Here is a 20,352-nt window from a genome sequence, read left to right as displayed (position 1 = left end):
TTTAAAGAGGGACAAAGAATTTCTCACTTCCTCGTCATCAAGTGACATCAAGGAAATGAAAGGAAGAAAATGCGTATCAGCAAAAACATACCATGCAATCTCTCTCACACTCACACACACACACACACACTCACCGCAGGCACCAGTAGTTTGTTGACCTCCTCCACAGCCTGCTTCAGCTTAATCTCAGCCCGGTTCTGTGCATCCTCCACCGTGATCAGAACATGCAGGTCCTCGTTGAGGTGCTCCCAGTTGGGCTTGCCTCGGTTCTGCTCCTCCTGAAGGGGGGGAAAGTAATGATTAAAAAACTGGTGATCAATATCAATATAATGGTCACATTAAATGTTTTGTCCCCTCCAAAATTATACCAAAACATCATAAAGAAATTGTACACAGAACAGTCACGCTGATTTATCGTGGTAGATGAGAACTGTGAAAGAAGTACAGTAACAAATCCTTAAAAAGACCTGGTTGAACTCACATACCCACATTCTTTAGTAACCTCACTAAGCGGTAAATGTCGAATTTAACCCATTTCTCTTTATTCAATAAAGCTAAGCTGTTCTAAATCAGTCCAACACAGCTTTGTTATTTCTCCTTGTCTCCATGTGAGAATCTAAAAGTCTCTGTCTGGGTGAAAACAATGGAGACAGACGGACGTTAAACAAAGTCACTTGTCACTCTTCCCTTTTACCACTATAAAGGGAGACCAGGGAGTTTGGACACTGATGCTTCGCTCCCCGACTAGCTAAATTCCTTTTACGCTCAGTTTGAGGATAGCGACATGGAGCTCCCCATTAAAGCTCCCGTTACTAGCGAGGACTGTGTGCTATCATTTATCGAGGCTGAAGTGTTTAATCATGTCAACATCAGTAAAGTGGCTGGCCCAGATGGCATCCCGGGCCGGGTCCTCAGAGTGCTGACCAACTGGCGGGTGTTTTCACACACATATTCAACATGTCCTTGTCCCAGTTTGTAATCCCCACCTGCTTCAAGGTGACCACTATCATTCCGGTCCCAAAAAAGACCAAGGCTACCTGTCTTAATGACTATCGCCCTGTATCTGTCACGTCAGTCATAATGAAGTGCTTTGAGGGGCTGGTTAAGTCCCATATAAATTCCTCTCTACTTGCAACACTAGACCCCCTCCAATTTGCATATCGTCCCAACAGATCCACTGATGACGCCATTGCTCTCACCCTACACACTTCTCTCTCTCACCTGAACAAGAAGGGCACCTACATGAGAATACTGTTTATTGACTACAGCTCAGCATTCAACAACAGGTTGTGGTGCCAGGATAATAATCTCTCTCTTAATGTCAGCAAAACCAAGGAGCTGATTGTGGACTTTAGGAAGAAACCGAGGGGGGGGGGGGGGGGACACCCCAATTCACATCAGTAGGGCTGAAATGGAGAGGGTTAACAGCTTCAGGTTTCTTGGTGTCCACATCACTAAGGATCTAACATGGTCACACCACGCCAGCATCTGTTTTTCCTCAGGTGGCTAAGGAAATTCGGCATGTCCCCCCAGATCCTCACAAACTTTTACAGCTGCACTGCAGACGACTGTAAAGCCCTGCAGAGAGTGGTGAAAACAGCCCAGTCCATCATGGGCCATGAGTTCCCAGCCGTCCACGCCATCTACACCGAGAGATGTAAGAGGAAGGACAGGAAAATCATCAAGGACACCAGCCATCCCAGTCACACCCTGTTCTCTCTGCTTCCATCTGGACAGTACTGAAGCATCCAGTCCCGGACCAACAGGTTTCAGAATAGCTTCTACCCTCAGGCCATTAAACTGTTAATTAAACTCTATCCCTCAGACACATCAGGCTCCTTCTCCCCCCCAGCCCCCCCCCGCCAATTGACTCTACCTCCACCCCCCCCCCCCCCCCCCCCCCGCTCTATGACACTGCACTTCTTTCAGATAATGCACCACTTCTCCCAGAAAATTGTTGCAATTACAAATGTTTTGGTATTGACATGTTTATTTATTTTCTTTGCATTAGAACAGTGGTTCTCAACCGGTGGGGGGCGCGGGAAAAAAAAGAAAAAAAACACGAAAAATCATGGACTCACTGGCTATTAGTAGACCTACAAAGGAGATGCAACAGATTCCCCCCATGTCGAAATGCAAGTGGTTGGACTATTATAACACACAAACAAATCAACCACACAGTTTCATTTCAAATCTACCAATACAGGGGGTAGTATTTTGAGCCTGTGACGTGACGTCACGTAAGTGCTACTATATAAGCGTCCGCACACGCGTCGTAGCTCCATTCACTCTAGTCTAGTCTCTTGCCAAGTTCGCTTGTGCCAGCTCTCGCTAGTCTATCTGTTATCAATCTCGATATCGATTTACTTAGGCCTATACTTCAAAACCCAAACAGTCTTTTTAAAGACTAACCGCACAAACAGTCTTTTTAAAGATTATCCCCATCTCAGCCCTAGCCAGTAATTTTTTAACTACTAGGCGTGCACTTAGCTAACTAGCTAGCAACTTTTTCACCGTGTTGCAACACAACTATACGACCCACGCGACTAAGACACACACACACTCACCCACTCACTCACTCACTCACAAAGGACTACAATTGTTAAGTCTTAAAATAAATTCTGCATTGCCTGCAAAATCGTTATTGTGTACTGTTGTATTAAAGATCGTGCCTAAATCCCGACTGATTAGCCCCCGATACTAGTCTCTCAACATAGCCACACACATGCACACATCGTTACATCATAGCCTAAACTTTATTGAAAACACAACTAATCCACATCCAAATTATTTCAAAACCAAACAAAAATGGAGAGATTTCTAGTGAGGACCAACAAGGCAACCGACACACCACCAGCTGCAAAAAAGCTTCGAAGGTACGATGAAGCATACCTGCAGTTTGCGTTTACAGTCACGGCTGATCTGAGACCTCAGTGTGTTGTGTGTGCCGAGGTGCTGGCAAACGACAGCATGAAGCCCTGCAAACTAAAAAGGCACTTCGAAACAAAGCATGCTGGCATTAAGGATAAACCGGCTGAATATTTTAAAAGAAAGCTTGATGGCCTCCATCAGCAACAGGCAACCATTTCAGTGCACAGCACTGTGTCTAAACAGTGTTTGGAGGCATCGTATGCAGTGGCCAAAAGAATAGGTAAACTGGGTAAACCGCATACAATTGCCGAGACTCTCATTTTGCCGGCCGCGCAAGACGTGCAGAATAATGATAGGAGATAGTGCAGCAGCCAAACTCGGTACAGTACCACTGTCCAATGACACAGTCGCTAGGAGAATTTCAGACATGTCTAATGATATCAGAGAGCAACTGATAGAGTTCATAAAAAAGAGTCCTTACTACACGCTGCAGCTGGACGAATCCACTGATATTGCTGGGCAGGCCCAGCTCCTCACCTATGTCAGGTATCTGCGGGACAAGGCGATTGAGGAGGATGTCCTGTTTTGCCGGCCTCTTCAGTCGCACACTACAGGAGAAGCCATCTTCAATGTCCTCGATATATTTATCCATGAAAATGGTTTGGCTTGGGACCGATGCGTTGGCCTATGCACGGATGGTGCGCGGGCAATGACGGGCCGTGAGCGTGGCCTAGCTGCTCGCATTCAGCAAGTAGCTCCACTTGTGAAATGGACACATTGCATGGTCCATCGCGAAGCACTAGCTGCTAAAAAAATGCCGGTTCTCTTTGACTCTGTGCTGAACCAATCCGTGAAAATGATAAATCTCATCAAATCACGGCCGCTAAACTCTCGCTTGTTTGGGGTCCTCTGCCAGGAGATGGGGTCAGGGCACGAACAGCTGCTTCTGCACACTGAAGTTCGCTGGCTCTCCAGGGGGTGGGTGTTACAGCGGTTGTATGAGCTGCGAGAGGAGGTGAAGTGGTTTTTGACAGAAATCAAATCAGATCTGGCGAAGCATCTGGATGACACTATGTGGCTTGCGTCTCTGTCCTATTTGGTCGATATATTTGACCGCTTGAATGGCCTCAACCTGTCTTTGCAAGGCCGCGAAACTCATATTTTGATCCTCGCAGACAGAGTGGACGCCTTCACACAAAAACTTGACCTCTGGCATGGCCGCATCAGTCGAGGGAACTGCGACATGTTCCCCAGCCTTGCAGACTTTATCACTGATGCAGGCACGTCACACGATTTCTCCTCTCTATTTCAATCAGCGTCTGAGCACCTGTCAGCAATGAGAAAACAATTTGCGACGTACTTTAAAGAGGATTATCGCGCTTTTGCGTGGGTTCGAGATCCATTTGTGTGCACAGCAAACGAACTGTCAATTGATATGCAGGAACAGCTTATTGAGCTGAAGAGTGACAGTAGGCTGAAGGAACTCTTTACCTCCTGCCCTCTTTCGTCATTCTGGGCAGCATTGATGCAGGAATACCCTCAACTCTGTGACGTCGCCTTGAAGATTCTCCTCCCTTTCGCGTCGACATATTTGTGTGAGGCAGGATTCTCAAAAATTACTGCACTCAAAACGAAATACCGCAATCGTGCACAAATCGAGGATGATTTGAGGCTATGTTTATCAGACATTGCGCCAAGAATTGAGGATCTTTGCAAGGCAAAGCAGGCTCAGGTCTCACATTAACATCGCCTACCTGCAAGCTTCTGTAAAAAATGCAGATGATATGCCTACTATTAGGCCTAGTAATAATAACAATAATAAAGCATAAATTCATATCAGAGGTCTGGTGCCAATTCCCAATTATAGCAATAGCCTAGTAATGATAATAGGCCTACTGATGATGATGATAATAATAATAATAATAATAATAACAACAACAATAAAGCATGTAACCTCATATAATTATATAGCAATAGCCTAGTAATGATAATAGGCCTACCACTACTCGTAATAATAATAATAATAATGCCTGCAAGCTCACATTAGAAGTCTGGTGCTACTGCCAATTATAACAATAGCCTAGTAATGATAATAGGCCTACCTACCGCTACTGATGATGATAATAATAATAATAATAATAATAATAATAATAGTGTGGGCCTAACAATAATAGCCTAGCCTAGGGCTATCTATCTATCTATGCAAGGTGGTGTAGTGGGGGTGGCGCCCCAACTACAATGAACCAGCTTTGGGGGGGCCCAGCTTGCAAAAGGTTGAGAACCCCTGCATTAGAACAATACAAAAAAAACAGAGAAAAAAAGTCAAATCTGAACTCCAAAAATGGACTGGACAAGATTATTGGCACCTTTTCAAAATTGTAAGAAATAATTGGATTTGAAGCATGTGATGCTCCTTTAATTTGTATTTAAACTCACCTGTGGCAAGTAACACTTGCAACCAGTTTAAATGGAGAAAAGTTGACTCAACCTTTGTGTTGTGTGTCTGTGTGTACCACACTGAACATGGAGAAAAGAAAGAAGAGCAAAGAATTGTCAGAGGATTTGAGAACCAAAATTGTGGAAAAGCAGGGGCAATCTCAAGGCTACAAATCCATCTCCAGAGATCTTAATGTTCCTGTGTCCAGTGTGCGCAACGTCATCAAGAAGTTCACAGTCCATGGTACTGTAGCTAACCTCCCTGGACGTGGACGGAAGAGAAAAATTGATGAAAGATTGCAACAAAGGATTGTTCGAATGGTGGATGAAGAACTTGATCAACTTCCAAACAAATTCAAGCTGACCTGCAGACACAGGGTACAACAGTGTCAGCTCGCACTATCCGTCGCCATCTGAATGAAATGGAACGCTATGGTAGGAGACCCAGGAGGACCCCACTGCTGACACAGAGACATAAAAAAGCCAGACTGGAGTTTGCCAAAACGTACCTGAGGAAGCCAAAATCCTTCTGGGAGAACATCCTGTGGACAGATGAGACCAACATTTTTGGTAAAGCACATCATTACTGTTTACAGAAAACGAAATGAGGCCTTCAAAGAAAAGAACACGGTCAAACATGGTGGAGGTTCACAGATGTTTTGGGGTTGCTTTGCTGCTTCTGGCACCGGATGCCTTGACTGTGTGCATGGCATCATGAAATCTGAAGACTACCAAACAATTTTGGAGTGCAATGTAGGGCCCAGTGTCAGAAAGCTGGGTCTCCGTCAGAGGTCATGGGTCTTCCAGCAGGACAATGACCCAAAGCATACTTCAAAAAGCACCCAGAAATGGTTTAGGACAAAGCACTGGAGAGTTCTGAAGTGGCCAGCAATGAGTCCAGATCTACATCCCATAGAAAACCTGTGGAGAGATCTCAAAACAGCAGTTGGGAGAAGGCACCCTTCAAAACTGAGAGAGCTGGAGAGGTGTAAGCAACTCATTCATGGTTACAGGAAGTGATTGATTTCAGTTATTTTTTCCAAAGGGTGTGCTACCAAATATTAAGTTGAGGGTGTCAATTATTTTGTCCAGTCCATTTTTGGAGTTCTATGTGGAATGATATCAGGTTTGGCTTTTTTTCTCTGACTTTTTTGTGTTGTTCTAATGCAAAGAAAATAAATAAACATGTGAATACCACAGCATTTGTAATTGCAACAATATTCTTGGAAAAGTGGTGCTTTATCTGAAAGAAGTGCAGGGGTGCCAATATTTTTGGCCATGACTGTATGCATTGCACATTGTATATTGATTATTTTTTATTATTATTATTGTTACTGTTTATATTTTAAGTATCCATGTTACATTCTATTGTTGATGATGATTGATGTTGTAGAGCTGCATTGTACTGTATACTTGTATTCAATGTAATGACAGATAAACAAGACTTGAACCAGTACACTGTACACACACACCTAGAACGCCAACAGCTAGAACCCCAACACCTAGAACCCCACTTTGAGTCTCTCAAAGTTATAATATCACACAAGATAGTGATGGGAATACAACACAACTCAACCATGCTCTCCTCTGCTTCCTCCCCAAACCACAACTGTAGAACAAACAACAACCAGCCATTGCAACAAAGAAAGCACACACACAAAACAAACAAAATACGGAGCATATCGAACAGGCACGTCTTTGATCTGCTTAAACCCATGACACTGTAGTGGAAGACAAGACATGATATGAAAGGTAGCGCTCCTCGACAAAGGGGGCTTTACCCAGCTCACTGCTGTCTGTTAGAGCGAACTAGGCAGCACCAGGGGTGTTACTGCTGAAACAGAGTTGAGTGCATATAACATTGTACACACACACACACACACACACGTACCTCTCTGCGCACACACTAAGTGAAAGTAAAAGTGTGTGAGCTTACTACAATACAGCAGGCAGGACCTAGATACAGTACTGGTTATCTAGATAATATAGCTCCAACCATGTCTTATTTTGATGGTGTTGAAATGACAGGTTAGTGATTCTTAGTGATGTGACTAATGTTAAGGAAAATAAACATGGATTAATGAGAGTGAACCTGACATCCTGTGGTGTCCAATCCAGATACCCGTCCACAACCCTGCAACACGCTGTAGATTAGAAGATCTCCACACATACATTTTAATGAACAAAACATTCCCACCCAGCTGAGAAATAGAGGCCAAGCAAATGTATCCCTCACTCCATCCCCATCCTGTCCTTCTCTTCTTATTTTGTATTTTCTTTTCATGATCCCCAAATGGAAAATCAAGACCTGATTTATACAACAATCAGATATGCAAAAAAACTAATTTCCTCTCTTTACTGTAGCTGAAAATGGAACATTAATGGCTTGTAGTCTGTGATTGTGTCCTTCTATTTTGAGAATATCAAATATCATATGATGATGTTAATGAGTCGTCATAGCGACCATGTTTTAAAAAAAAAAAATCATTTAAAATAATGTTTTTACAGTGGTTATTTCAATGATCTATAAAGACATTGGCCACTAGTACAGTACTGTATCTTTGAGCACAGTTTCAAACACGATCAGGAATCTCTTACAATTTCTCATGACAAGCACTAACAATGTATCCACAGTGCCTAGCTGCCAGAGATGAGCCAGCCAGCCACCCACTGACATGGCATCAATAACAGACCTAAAAAGCCAAGAGTGGGGTGGACATGGGGTGTGTGTGTGACTGTTGGCTGTGACAACTGCTACATCTGGAGATGGGAGGAAGAGTCAGCTCATCTCAACAACATTAGTCCTGCCTCCTTGCCCTCCAGGACTAAACATGACATGGCGGTAGTCAAGGTGATCTACCCTCAGCCTTTTTAGATGCCTGAGCTGTCCAGCTGTGCATCCTTCCATAACACCTGTTTATTCCGTCTCTCTCTCTGTCTCTTTCTCTCTGTCTCTGCACTCCGACTGGTCACAGCCACAGACCTGGATCATTATTAATTACCATAAATCCATTGGTCTGCTCCTTTGTAATCCTAGCCTAGGCAATAATGCCTCTCTTGAAGGTAGTCCGCCCCACAAAGGAACAGCGAAGGACAACACAAGGACTGGGCCAATATGACAGGAGAGAGGAAGACAAATTGTGGGGGGAGTGGAACTGCAGGAGAGGGGTGGGGGTTAGGGGCTATGAAAACTTAGAGGGCGGTATGGTGCACTAAGGATGGCAGGACGAGAGGTAATGCAAACCTAAACTGCATATTTGTGTCTGCTAGTGTGCACTTGCATGTGTGCAGAAAGAAAAACATTATTTATCTCTTGGCACCATTTCAAATAATTTGTCTCCCCTCAGTGAGGCAGTGTGGGTCAATGAGATAAAAGAAGAGGAGGTCTCTGGGCTGTACCACCTGGGGGTGGATTTACTCAACAGAAAGGTTAATCAAGGTGAACACCTCCACTCCAAATCAAAGTTCTGAGCTATTGAAGTAGAACTTACGGCATCTGTAATAGTCAGTGAAAGAGAAGAAATGACTGAGTGTGTTTGTCACGTCAATGTAAAAAATAAGCAGTATAAATTAATTGTATTCGTGGAGAAAAGGAGAATGTCAGGTTATGTCTGTGGGGGGACATGCAGCGTTCGGCCTGTAGAGGGAGCTACAGGACCGTGGCCGGGGTTTACGAAAACGAGGCTTCGTTGCGCACCTGTTGCGAATGAAGCCTCGTTGACGAAATGGTTTAAGATGTGTGTGCCTCTGCTTTGGGAGGGGACGGCTGGAAAGCGGGGACTGAAAAGTCCTGACAGAGACTGATAAAATAAACAGGATTTTCCCACACAGCAACCTCGAGTCCGCCTCTGTGTCACGGATCTTATTACAGTGGCGCCCAACCTGGGACACAGAGTGAAGGCGGAGGAAAAAGAGGAAAATGGAGGGGTTAAGCGCGGCCATCGGAAGAATGGCCCTCGTACTGGAGCAGCAGGCCCACCTCCAGCAGGAGCAGCAGTCCGCGATGGGAGAGATGGCGGCGGCGAGGGCTGAGGACCGTGCCCTCCTCCGGGAGCTCGTCGGGGCCATCAAAGCGGGACCAGTGCCCGGGTCGACACAAGGTCCCCCCAAGGTCCACCTCCAGAAAATGGGGGACCTGGACGACCCGGAGGCGTTCCTGGCGGGGTTCGAGGGGACGGCGAGGATCTCGGGGTGGCCGGACGGCAAGTGGGCGTACCATCTGCTGCCCCTCCTGTCAGGCGAGGCGCAGCTCGCTGCCCACAGCCTGCCAACAGCCGCCCAGCGGGATTATCCCTCCCTAGCCCGGGCGATTCGAGACCGCCTGGGCCTCACCCCGGAGGAACACCGTCGACGGTTCCAGGCCCTGACGATGGAGGAGGGGAGCCGGCCCTTTGCCTACGCCCAGCGGCTGCGGGACAGCGCGTGGCGGTGGCTGGACCCAGGGAACAGCTCGGCGGAGGAGGTCGGGGACCGGGTGGTGTTGGAGCAGTTCCTCACGGGGCTCCCGTCCAGTACCACCGGCCCCAGGATCTCGCGGCCGCCGTTACCTTGGCGGAGAACCATCTCTCCCTCCCGCCACGGGAGCCCCGGCGACCCGGAAGGAGCCGTGGCGCCGGACGAGGAGGGGCTGGCGCCTGCCCCGAGGACGAGATGGCAGGGGCAGACACGTCGAGAACCAGCCCTGGCCCCACAAGAAGCACCCCGAGCGGCAGGGGGGGTTGGCGCTGCGGGCGGCCAGGCCACGTCCAGGCGGATTGCCCAGTAATGGAGGTGGGGCAGGTCGTCCGCATCGGCAACATACCGGGCCCTCCCCCCGGACCAGGAGAGGCGTATTGTGTTCCGGTAAGGATACAACACGATACGCACCAGGCGTTCTTGGATTCGGGCTGCATGCAGTCCATGATCCAGGAGTGCCTGGTTCGACCGGGGGCATTGTTAAAGGCATCGAGGGTGTTGGTGAAGTGTGTGCATGGGGACATTCACGAATATCCTGTGGTCGCTATCGAGATTCATTTTGAGGAAAAAAGCATAGTGTACAGGCGGCGGTTAGCCCGCGCCTCACGCATCCCCTTGTTCTGGGTGTAGATTGGGAGGGGTTTCCTCAAGCGGTAAAGCGGGCTACCGGGGTGCGTGCACGACAGAGAGGGAGATGTGAGGCGTGTAATGTGCTCTGTGCTGAGGCGGCGGGGAGCCGGAGCCGGCGGGGGGTTCTCAACCAGAGATTTCCCCGCCGAACTATCCACTGCTAGGTGACTTCCCCCTCGAGCAGTCTCGTGACGAGACCCTACGATCGGCCTATGACCAAGTGATAGCGATTGATGGTACTTTGGTACGGCCAGACACAGTGCGCGCCCACCCCTATTTTGCGATTATCAGCGACAGGTTATACCGAGTAAGTCGTGACTCACATAGTCAGGAGGAAGTAACCCAGTTGTTGGTTCCCTGTAGACGCTGGGAAATGGTCTTCCAGGCGGCTCATTTCAACCCCATGGCGGGCCATTTAGGTTATGATAAGACACTAAACCGTATATTGGCTCGATTTTATTGGCCGGGAATTCGGGCAGAGGTGCGTAGGTGGTGCGCTTGTCGCGAATGTCAGTTGGTAAATCCCCCGGCCATTCCACGGGCCCCCTTGCGGCCCTTACCATTGGTCGAGGAGCCATTTGATCGAAGTACACAGGGATATCGATTTGTGTTGGTCTTGATAGATTATGCAACCCGATACCGCGAGGAAATACCGCTGCGCAATATTTCTGCCAGGAGTGTAGCGCAGGCATTGTTTCAAGTAATCTCCCGGGTGGGAATCCCGAAAGAGATTCTCACCGACCAGGGCACCAATTTTATGTCACGCACCCTTAAAGAACTGTACGGGTTGTTGAACATCAAGGCGATTCGAACCAGTGTTTACCACCCGGCCACTGATGGCCTTTGTGAGCGGTTCAATCGGACCTTGAAATCGATGATCCGGAAGTTTGTGCACGAGGATAGTCGGAATTGGCATAAATGGCTAGATCCCCTGCTGTTTGCGGTACGGGAAGTTCCCCAAGCTTCCACCGGGTTTTCCCCGTTTGAATTACTCTACGGGCGTAAGCCCCGGGGTGTCCAAGACCTCCTTAAAGAAAATTGGGAGGAAGAGTCTAGCGACAGTAAAAGTGAGATTCAGTACGTCCTGGACTTGCACACAAAGCTCCACGCCCTAGGGGTTATCTCACGCGAGCATTTGCAGCAAGCCCAGGAGCGTCAAAAGCGCCTATACGACAGGGGAACTACCCTGCGAGAATTTGTACAGGGAGACATGGTGCTCGTACTGTTACCCACCTCCAGCACGAAATTACTCACGAAGTGGCAAGGGCCGTTTGTGGTCACACGTCGCATGGGGGACGTGGATTATGAGGTAGTACACTCGGACCGGGGGGATAGCTTGCAGGTGTATCACGTAAATCTCCTTAAAAAATGGAACGACGTCGTCACTGTTGCTCTGGCTACAATAATTCCAGAGAGAGATGAGTTCCAAAATCAAAAATTAGCACTCCGGTCGGTATTGATAACCACCTCTCTGCTAGCCAGGCCACGGACGTTGCAGATTTGCAAGCTAGGTTCGCTGACGTGTTCTCTCCCCTGCCCAGTCGGACTACGCTTATCGACCACCATATAGAAACGCAGCCGGGTTTAACGGTGCGTACACGTCCCTATAGGTTGCCGGTACACAAATAAGACATTGTGTGCAAGGAATTGGAAGCCATGCTGGAGCTGGGTGTGGTCGAGGAGTCCCGCAGTGACTGGTGTAGCCCCATCGTGCTTGTCAACAAGCCGGATGGGTCTATACGGTTCTGTGTGGATTATAGAAGGGTTAATGCGGTCTCCAAATTCGAAGCCCACCTGATGCCCCGGGTTGACGATCTCTTGGACCGGCTTGGCACGACCAGGTTTTTTACGACATTGGATTGCACGAACGGATACTGGCAGATTCCCCTCTCGCCGGTATCCCGGGAGAAGACTGCATTCTCCACTACGCTCGGGTTGTATCAGTTCACGGTGCTCCCTTTCGGGTTGTTCGGAGCCCCAGCCGATTTTCAGCGCCTCATGGACCGCATTCTGCGGCCGCACTCTGCCTATGCTGCTGCCTATCTGGATGACAGTCATTTACAGTGACACCTGGGCGCAGCATGTGCAGCGTGTGGCTGCTGTTCTGCGGTCCCTGAGGCAGGAGGGCTGACGGCCAACCCGAAAAAGTGCGTGATCGAGTGGAGGGAGATCTGGTATCTGGGGTATCACTTGGGTTGAGGGGAGGTGCGGCCGCAGATTGAAAAGACTGCGGCCATCGTCGCCTCTCCGCGGACGAAGAAGGAGGTGAGGGCGTTCCTGGGGCTGGCTGGCTATTACCGGCAGTTCGTGCCGGGCTTCTCGGAGCTGGCCAGTCCCTTGACGGACCTCACCCGGAAGGGTGCCCCGGATCCGGTCCAATGGTCGGGCCAGTGCCAGGGGTCGTTCGAGGCCCTTAAGGGCGCTCTTTGTGGAGAAAGGGTCCAGTATGCGCCTGATTTTAACCTCCCTTTCTCCCTACAGACGGACGCGTCGGATAGAGGCCTGGGAGCAGTGCTGACCCAGCGGGTGGAGGGGGCTGACCGGCCGATGCTGTACCTGAGCCGCAAACTATCGGAGAGGGAGGGCCGGTACAGCACGGTGGAGAAGGAGTGCCTCGCCATCAAGTGGGCGGTCGGCGCCCTCCGCTACTACCTGCTGGGTCGCGCTTTCACCCTCTATTCCGACCATGCTCCCCTCCAGTGGCTCCACCGCATGAAGGATGTGAACGCGAGGATCACCCGGTGGTATCTCGCGTTGCAGCCCTTCAACTTTTCGGTCGTGCACAGACCGGGGGCGTAGATGTTCGTGGCAGACTTCCTCTCCCGTGCAGGGGGGGGGGAGTAGGCTGTCGGCCGGTGTGTCCCCGGCCTGTGTCGGGCGGTGGGGGTATGTGGGGGGACATGCAGCGTTCGGCCTGTAGAGGGAGGTACAGGACCGTGGCCGGGGTTTACGAAAACGAGGCTTCGTTGCGCACCTGTTGCGAATGAAGCCTCGTTGACGAAATGGTTTAAGATGTGTATGCCTCTGCTTTGGGACGGCTGGAAAGCGGGGACTGAAAAGTCCTGACAGAGACTGTTAAAATAAACGGGATTTTCCCACACAGCAACCTCGAGTCCGCCTCTGTGTCACGGATCTTATTACAATGTCTCTCTCAGTTAAAGGCCCTGTAATTATGGCTGGTTGGTCAGAGGAAATTAGTGAAATTCACTAAGTATGGATAGATATTGAATGAAGTATACATGGACAGTGGTTTGGATCTCTGTGGCACTGCACACCACAGGTAATCTACTGAGCAATGAGCTCACTTGATGCTCGCACTGTTTGAAGACATTTGGCAATACTGATGCAAACAATATCCCAAAAATGTATGCATAGGGCTACACGTTGTGGCCATCCCCTCGTGTCAAAGGGCTTCAGCACCGCGGACAGCGACCATTCCGCCAGCGGGGCAGAGCAATAACCGGAAAGTACTATCCCTACGCACGGCTGCCCCGCATTACCTTATCAGGTGGGTGGCCGCGGGAAGCAAATCGCGGGCTTGTTAGCCAGACTCGACGCACCTGTGCCTCCTCACAGGAGACACAGATAAGGAGGTGTGACACCCTCCGGGGCGTGAGGGAGTGTCACTGAACCAAACACAGTAAAAGACGTGAGTTCCGCACCAGGATCCAAATTAATTAACTTTATTTGGGGGTCGGGGAGGGGAGAAGGGAGGTGATAGGGGAAGGGAGAATCGGGAGTCAATGCGTCCGCTGGGCTGTCAATTCGTCGTCGGTGGTCAAGCGCTGGGTTCGGTACACAGGCTCGGGCAGTCATGCGGTCGGGAGGGTAGTCGGGCAGGCGAAGTTCGGTACACAGGCGGGCTCTCAGACGGTCAGGGGGTCGGACTTTCCACGGGGTTCTCCTACACAAATGGGTCATACACAGCGCTTTTAAATCTCTCCTTCTCATCACCTACTACCACCTTCTTTCACCACAGTACTTCCTCCCAGTGTTTGTCGGAGTCCTCCTTTTCTGCTGCCTCCACTCACGCTGATCTGGTTCAGCTGCGCTCCGCTGATTGCGTTCTCCTGGTGAACTCACCCTGGCCGCGGAACTCCATATATGGGCAGGCCACAGATCTTGCGCGGGGAGAGAGAGAGAGGCGACAGCAGAGACATAGCGGGGCGAGATATACACCCCATTTACTACCACTCCACATTCCCATGCGCCCTCATTCGCACGGCGGGCGTCACAGAGGAGAGGAACCGGCAGAAGGGGTCGAACGGGGAACTGAGACGGACGTATTCTAAGGGTCAGAGCCGGACTCCGGCAGCACATTTCAGTCGTGTTATACTGACGTGTATCTTCTGTCGCCATAGTGAGCACCGAGCGTTGCCAAGTGAGAGGCCCCGGCAGAACGTAGAACGGAGCTAGAGACCCAGACGACCAGCGCCCACAGAGCCACCCCTGTCTGCCCTCCTACCCCACCTAACCCTGACATGGAGGAAACCTTAGTTGGATTATATTCCACTGAGCCTTATTGTTTTAGTTAAACAACAAACCAAACTTGGACTTTATCACCCTGTTCCTTATTCTTGTATTAAATACGCCCGGAGTGGCTGAACTGAGCGCTGTTGTCTGTGTCGTTCTCTGACGTAGATGTGCATATTTCCCCGGTTTTACTCAGTGGTTGCCACAACGTACTTCAAGCAACTTTGAAACTCAGACTAGACTCTCATAAACACACTCCACACACAGACATGATGCTCACACACAGACACACTAGCCCCCTCTCAGTCACACACACACACAGAGCATGTCTCAGGGTGTGGGGAGCTATAAGTGGTGTGTGCAGCTGAGATGGGCGGTGGGTCTAGGAGTAAATGTGTGTGAAGCGACTCTGACAGTCATAATAGCCAGCAGGCCTCGGGGAGAGCAAGAGCTGACAGCTATTTTCAGGACAATGATGATGTCAACCATGGGGAGGCAGAGACTATCAGCACAGCAGCCCACTCCATGCCCTTGCCTCACAACATGCTGTTTCTGAGGGAGAGCTTGTGTGAATGCTAATACAGTATGTGTGTGTAACAATGTTCGTTCGTGGTCAGAGGCAGACGCAGTGTGTGGGTGAGGGAATAACCCGTTTATTAAGATAATACTCGTAATACTTTAGAGAGTTTCTGACTTTTCAGTCGTCCTTCTTTCTCGCTTCCTCCTGCTCCGCCGTTCCCAGCCCACCTACTGAACAAACAGAGGCACACAAATCTTAAGCATCTAGTCAACGAGGCTTCATTTGTAACAGGTGTGCAACGGAGCCTCGCCGACATAACCCTGGCCACGGTCCTGTAGCTCCCTCTACAGGCCGAACGCTGCATGTCCCCCCACAGTGTGTATACTGTGAAAGTGTGTCTACTTGTATCTGTGAGTGTTCACGTGTGAGTGTTGTGTTTAAGAGTGTGTGCATGTGTCTGACAGAGACTTCTTCTCTCTCCCATGTAGAAGCAGGAACATTGATCAGCACATACCAAACAAGGGCCAGTGTACAAGGCTTAAATGTAACAAAGTCTTGATGACCAATGACCAACATCACACACTTGCATCACACAACAGCTCACTTTCACAACAGCACCTACCCTGAGAATGTGTGTTCCATGAACTCAAGTTAGGACAGAAGATTAGCACTTAAAAGCATTTCATGGACTGGTCTTTGTTTCTATTTTTTATTATAGATAAATAAAATATTTTTTCAAGTGTATGCAATGTATTGAATGATATTGTCCCGATTTTTTATGTGAGCTGCACTGAAGCATTTTCCAAATAATCTCTGATTGGTACAGTATGGCAATACATCTGTAGTGGTTTTGCACTGCTCTAACTGGTGCTGTAACGCCCAGTCTGTGGTTATTATTATTCCTATCAGGCCTTTCTACGAGTGTGGGAGAGCTGCTCCTCCTCACTGATTGTCTATCTTAGCTGCTGTGTTTCCACTGCCTCCTGCATTCCAGAACATAAACACACACACACACTCATTTAAGTGAAACAAATGTGTGTGTATGTGGCATAACACCATACGCAGAGGACAAGGACACCAGCCCCAGTGCACGGTAATCAAAACAATTGTGTGCATGTAGCATGGTGGGCCCATAACCATCGCAACAACAATGCCCGTCAGACACAGACAGAGAGAGAGACAGAGGGAGAGGGGAGATGGACAGAGTGGGGAAATTTCACAAACATTTCTGCAGCAGAACTTTACAAGATTGTCGCCGAGAGCAACTCGTCCACCTCTCGTCTTGACCCTGTCCCCACTGCATTCTTTGACAGTGTTGCAAACCCTGTCTGGACAATCATCAACACATCTCTTGAGTCAGGCATTTTTCCAGATGCTTTTAAAACAGCTGTTGTGAAACCATTGCTGAAGAAATTTAGATAGTGAGAGATATTGACACTCTAACTAATTATAGACCAATATCCAATCTCCCTTTTATTAGCAAGATACTCGAAAAGGTGGTTTATAATCAAATTAACTCCTTCCTACACGATAACAAGATTCTGGAAAAGTTTCAGTCAGGTTTTAGATCGAATCATTGCACAGAGACTGCTCTCACTAAAATTGTCAGTGATCTTAGACGAAACACTGATGGTAATAAGGTCTCCGTTCTTGTTCTCTTGGATTTAAGTGCAGTATTCGACACGATTGATCACGAGATCCTCATCAATCGTCTTCAAAACTGGGTTGGTCTCTCTGATTGCATCCTAAGCTGGTTCCGTACATATATTTGTGGGGGGACATGCAGCATTCGGCCTGTAGAGGGAGCTACAGGACCGTGGCCAGGGTGACGTCAGCGAGGCTCCGTTGCACACCTGTTGCAAATGAAGCCTCGTTGACTAGAGGGTTTAAGATGTGTGTGCCTCTGCGTTCGAGAGAAAAGGACGGCGACTGGAAAGTCTCCGAGTGTTTGGTTTTGGAGGGCTGAAAAGCCACATAATTACGAACTTGATAAATAAACGGGACCTTTCCCTCACTACACCACTGCGTCTGCCTCTGTGTACAATGGACATCTTTACAGTGGCGCCCAACGAGGGACACAGAGGAATGGAGGCGTTAAGCGCAGCCATCGGAGGGATGGCCCGCATGCTGGAGCGGCAAGCTCAATTCCAGCACGAGCAGCAATCCGCAATGGGAGAGATGGCGACGGCGAGGGCTGAGGACCGTGCTCTCCTCCGGGAGCTCGTCGGGGCCATCAAAGCGAGACCGGCGCCCGGGTCGCCACAAGGTCCCCCCAAGGTACACCTCCAGAAGATGGGGGACCTGGACGACCCGGAGGCGTTCCTGGCGGTGTTGGAGGGGACGGCGAGGATCTCGGGGTGGCCGGACGGCGAGTGGGCGTATCATCTGCTGCCCCTCCTGTCGGGCTCGCTGCAGCTCGCCGCCCAGCGGGACTATCCCTCCCTCGCCCGGGCGATTCGGGACCGCCTGGGCCTCACCCCGGAGGAACACCGTCGCCGGTTCCAGGCCCTGACTATGGAGGAGGGGAGCCGGCCCTTTGCCTACGCCCAGCGGCTGCGGGACAGCGCGCGGCGGTGGCTGGACCCAGGGAACAGCTCGGCGGAGGAGGTCGGGGACCGGGTGGTGTTGGAGCACTTCCTCACGGGGCTCCCGGCCCGGACTGCCGCCTGGGTCCAGTACCACCGGCCCCAGGATCTCGCGGCCGCCGTTACCTTGGCGGAGGACCATCTCTTCCTCCCGCTGGAGGAGCCCCGGCGACCAACTACGGCCCGCCCCGAGGACGAGATGGCAGGGGCAGGCATGTCGAGAACCAGCCCTGGCCCCACAGGAAGCACCCCGAGAGACAGGGGGGGTGTGTTGGTGATGCGGACGGCCGGGCCATGTACGGGCGGAGTGCCCAGTGAGGGAGGTGGGGCAGGTCGCCGGATCGGCGACATACCGGGCCCTCCCCCCGGACCAGGAGCGGCGTATCGTGTTCCGGTAAGGATACAACATGATACGCACCAGGCGTTCTTGGATTCGGGCTGCATGCAGTCCGTGATCCAGGAGCGCCTGGTTCGACCGGGGGCATTGTTAAAGGCATCGAGGGTGTTGGTGAAGTGTGTGCATGGGGACATTCACGAATATCCTGTGGTCGCGATCGAAATTCATTTTGAAGAAAAAAAGCATAGTGTACAGGTGGCGGTTAGCCCGCGCCTCACGCATCCCCTTATTCTAGGTGTAGATTGGGAGGGGTTTCCTCAACCGGTAAAGCAGGCTACCGGGGTGCGTGCACGACAGAGAGGGAGGTGTGAGGCGGCGCCTCGCGACACTGCCGAGGAGCAGGAGCCGGCGGGGGGGTCTCAACCCGAGATTTCCCCGCCGAACTATCCGCTGCTAGGTGACTTCCCCCTCGAGCAGTCTCGTGACGAGACCCTACGATCGGCCTATGACCAAGTGATAGCGATTGATGGTACTTTGGTACGGCCAGACACAGTACGCGCCCACCCCTATTTTGCGATTATCAGCGACAGGTTGTACCGAGTAAGTCGTGACTCACATAGCCAGGAGGAAGTAACCCAGTTGTTGGTTCCCCGCAGCCGCCGGGAAATGGTCTTCCAGGCGGCTCATTTCAACCCCATGGCGGGCCATTTAGGGTATGATAAGACACTAAACCGTATAATGGCTCGATTTTATTGGCCGGGAATTCAGGCAGAGGTGCGTAGGTGGTGCGTTTCTTGTCGCGAATGTCAGTTGGTAAATCCCCCAGCCATTCCACGGGCCCACTTGCGGCCCTTACCATTGGTTGAGAACCCATTCGACCGCATAGCCATGGATATTATCGGGCCATTTGATCGGTGTACACAGGGATATCGATTTGTGTTGGTCTTGATAGATTACGCAACCCGATACCCCGAGGCAATACCGCTGCGCAATATCTCTGCCAGGAGTGTAGCGCAGGCATTGTTTCAAGTAATCTCCCGCGTGGGAATCCTGAAAGAGATTCTCACCGATCAGGGCACTAATTTTATGTCACGCACCCTCAAAGAACTGTATGGGTTGTTGAACATCAAGGCGGTTCGAACCAGTGTCTACCACCCCGCCACTGATGGCCTTTGTGAGAGGTTCAATCGGACCTTGAAGTCAATGATCCGGAAGTTTGTACACGAGGATAGTCGGAATTGGCATAAATGGCTAGATCCCCTGCTGTTTGCGGTACGGGAAGTCCCCCAAGCTTCCACCGGGTTTTCCCCGTTTGAATTACTCTACGGGCGTAAGCCCCGGGGTGTCCTAGACCTTCTTAAAGAAAATTGGGAGGAAGGGTTTGCGCACAAAGCTCCACGCCCTAGGGGTTATCTCACGCGAGCATTTGCTGCAAGCCCAGGAGCGTCAAAAGCGCCTATACGACAGGGGAACTAACCTGCGAGAATTTACACCGGGATACAAGGTGCTCGTACTCTTACCCACCTCCAGCACGAAATTACTCGCGAAGTGGCAAGGGCCGTTTGTGGTCACACGTCGCATGGGGGACGTGGATTATGAGGTAGTACGCTCGGACCGGGGGGATAGCTTGCAGGTGTATCACGTAAATCTCCTAAAAAAATGGAACGACGTGGTCACTGTTGCTCTGGCTACAATAATTCCAGAGAGAGATGAGTTCGGTCCGGAAGTCCCAAAATCAAAAGTTAGCACTCCGGTCGGTATTCCTAACCATATCTCTGCTAGCCAGGCCACGGACGTTGCAGATTTGCAAGCTAAGTTCGCCGACGTGTTCTCTCCCCTGCCCGGTCGGACTACGCTTATCGACCACCATATAGAAACGCAGCCGGGTTTAACGGTGCGCACGCGTCCCTATAGGTTGCCGGTACACAAACGAGACATTGTGTGCAGGGAATTGGAAGCCATGCTGGAGCTGGGTGTGGTCGAGGAGTCCCGCAGTGACTCCTCGTGCTTGTCAACAAGCTGGATGGGGTTATACGGTTCTGTGT

The 20,352-nt window shown here is 50.3% G+C and overlaps 1 protein-coding gene across 5 annotated transcripts in view; it reads right to left on the bottom strand.

The window, feature by feature from the left end:
* The window catches only part of LOC310823575 (KH domain-containing RNA-binding protein QKI-like), a gene marked incomplete at both ends in the record, with an annotated part of 120,551 nt that overhangs the window by 14,042 nt on the left and 86,157 nt on the right, over positions 1-20,352 (bottom strand). For all 5 annotated transcript variants that reach the window (XM_083696459.1, XM_083696460.1, XM_083696461.1 and 2 more), the window contains one exon: positions 135-278. In XM_083696459.1, coding sequence (XP_083552585.1) covers positions 135-278 — 144 coding nt within the window. The remainder of the gene's footprint in view (positions 1-134; positions 279-20,352) is intronic.

This window comes from Argentina silus, assembly GCF_951799395.1.
Source record: "Argentina silus genome assembly, chromosome: Y".
Classification (NCBI taxonomy): Eukaryota; Metazoa; Chordata; class Actinopteri; order Argentiniformes; family Argentinidae; genus Argentina; species Argentina silus.
The sequence above is the reverse complement of the archived record's forward strand: the minus strand, read 5'-3'. Positions and strand labels throughout refer to the sequence as shown.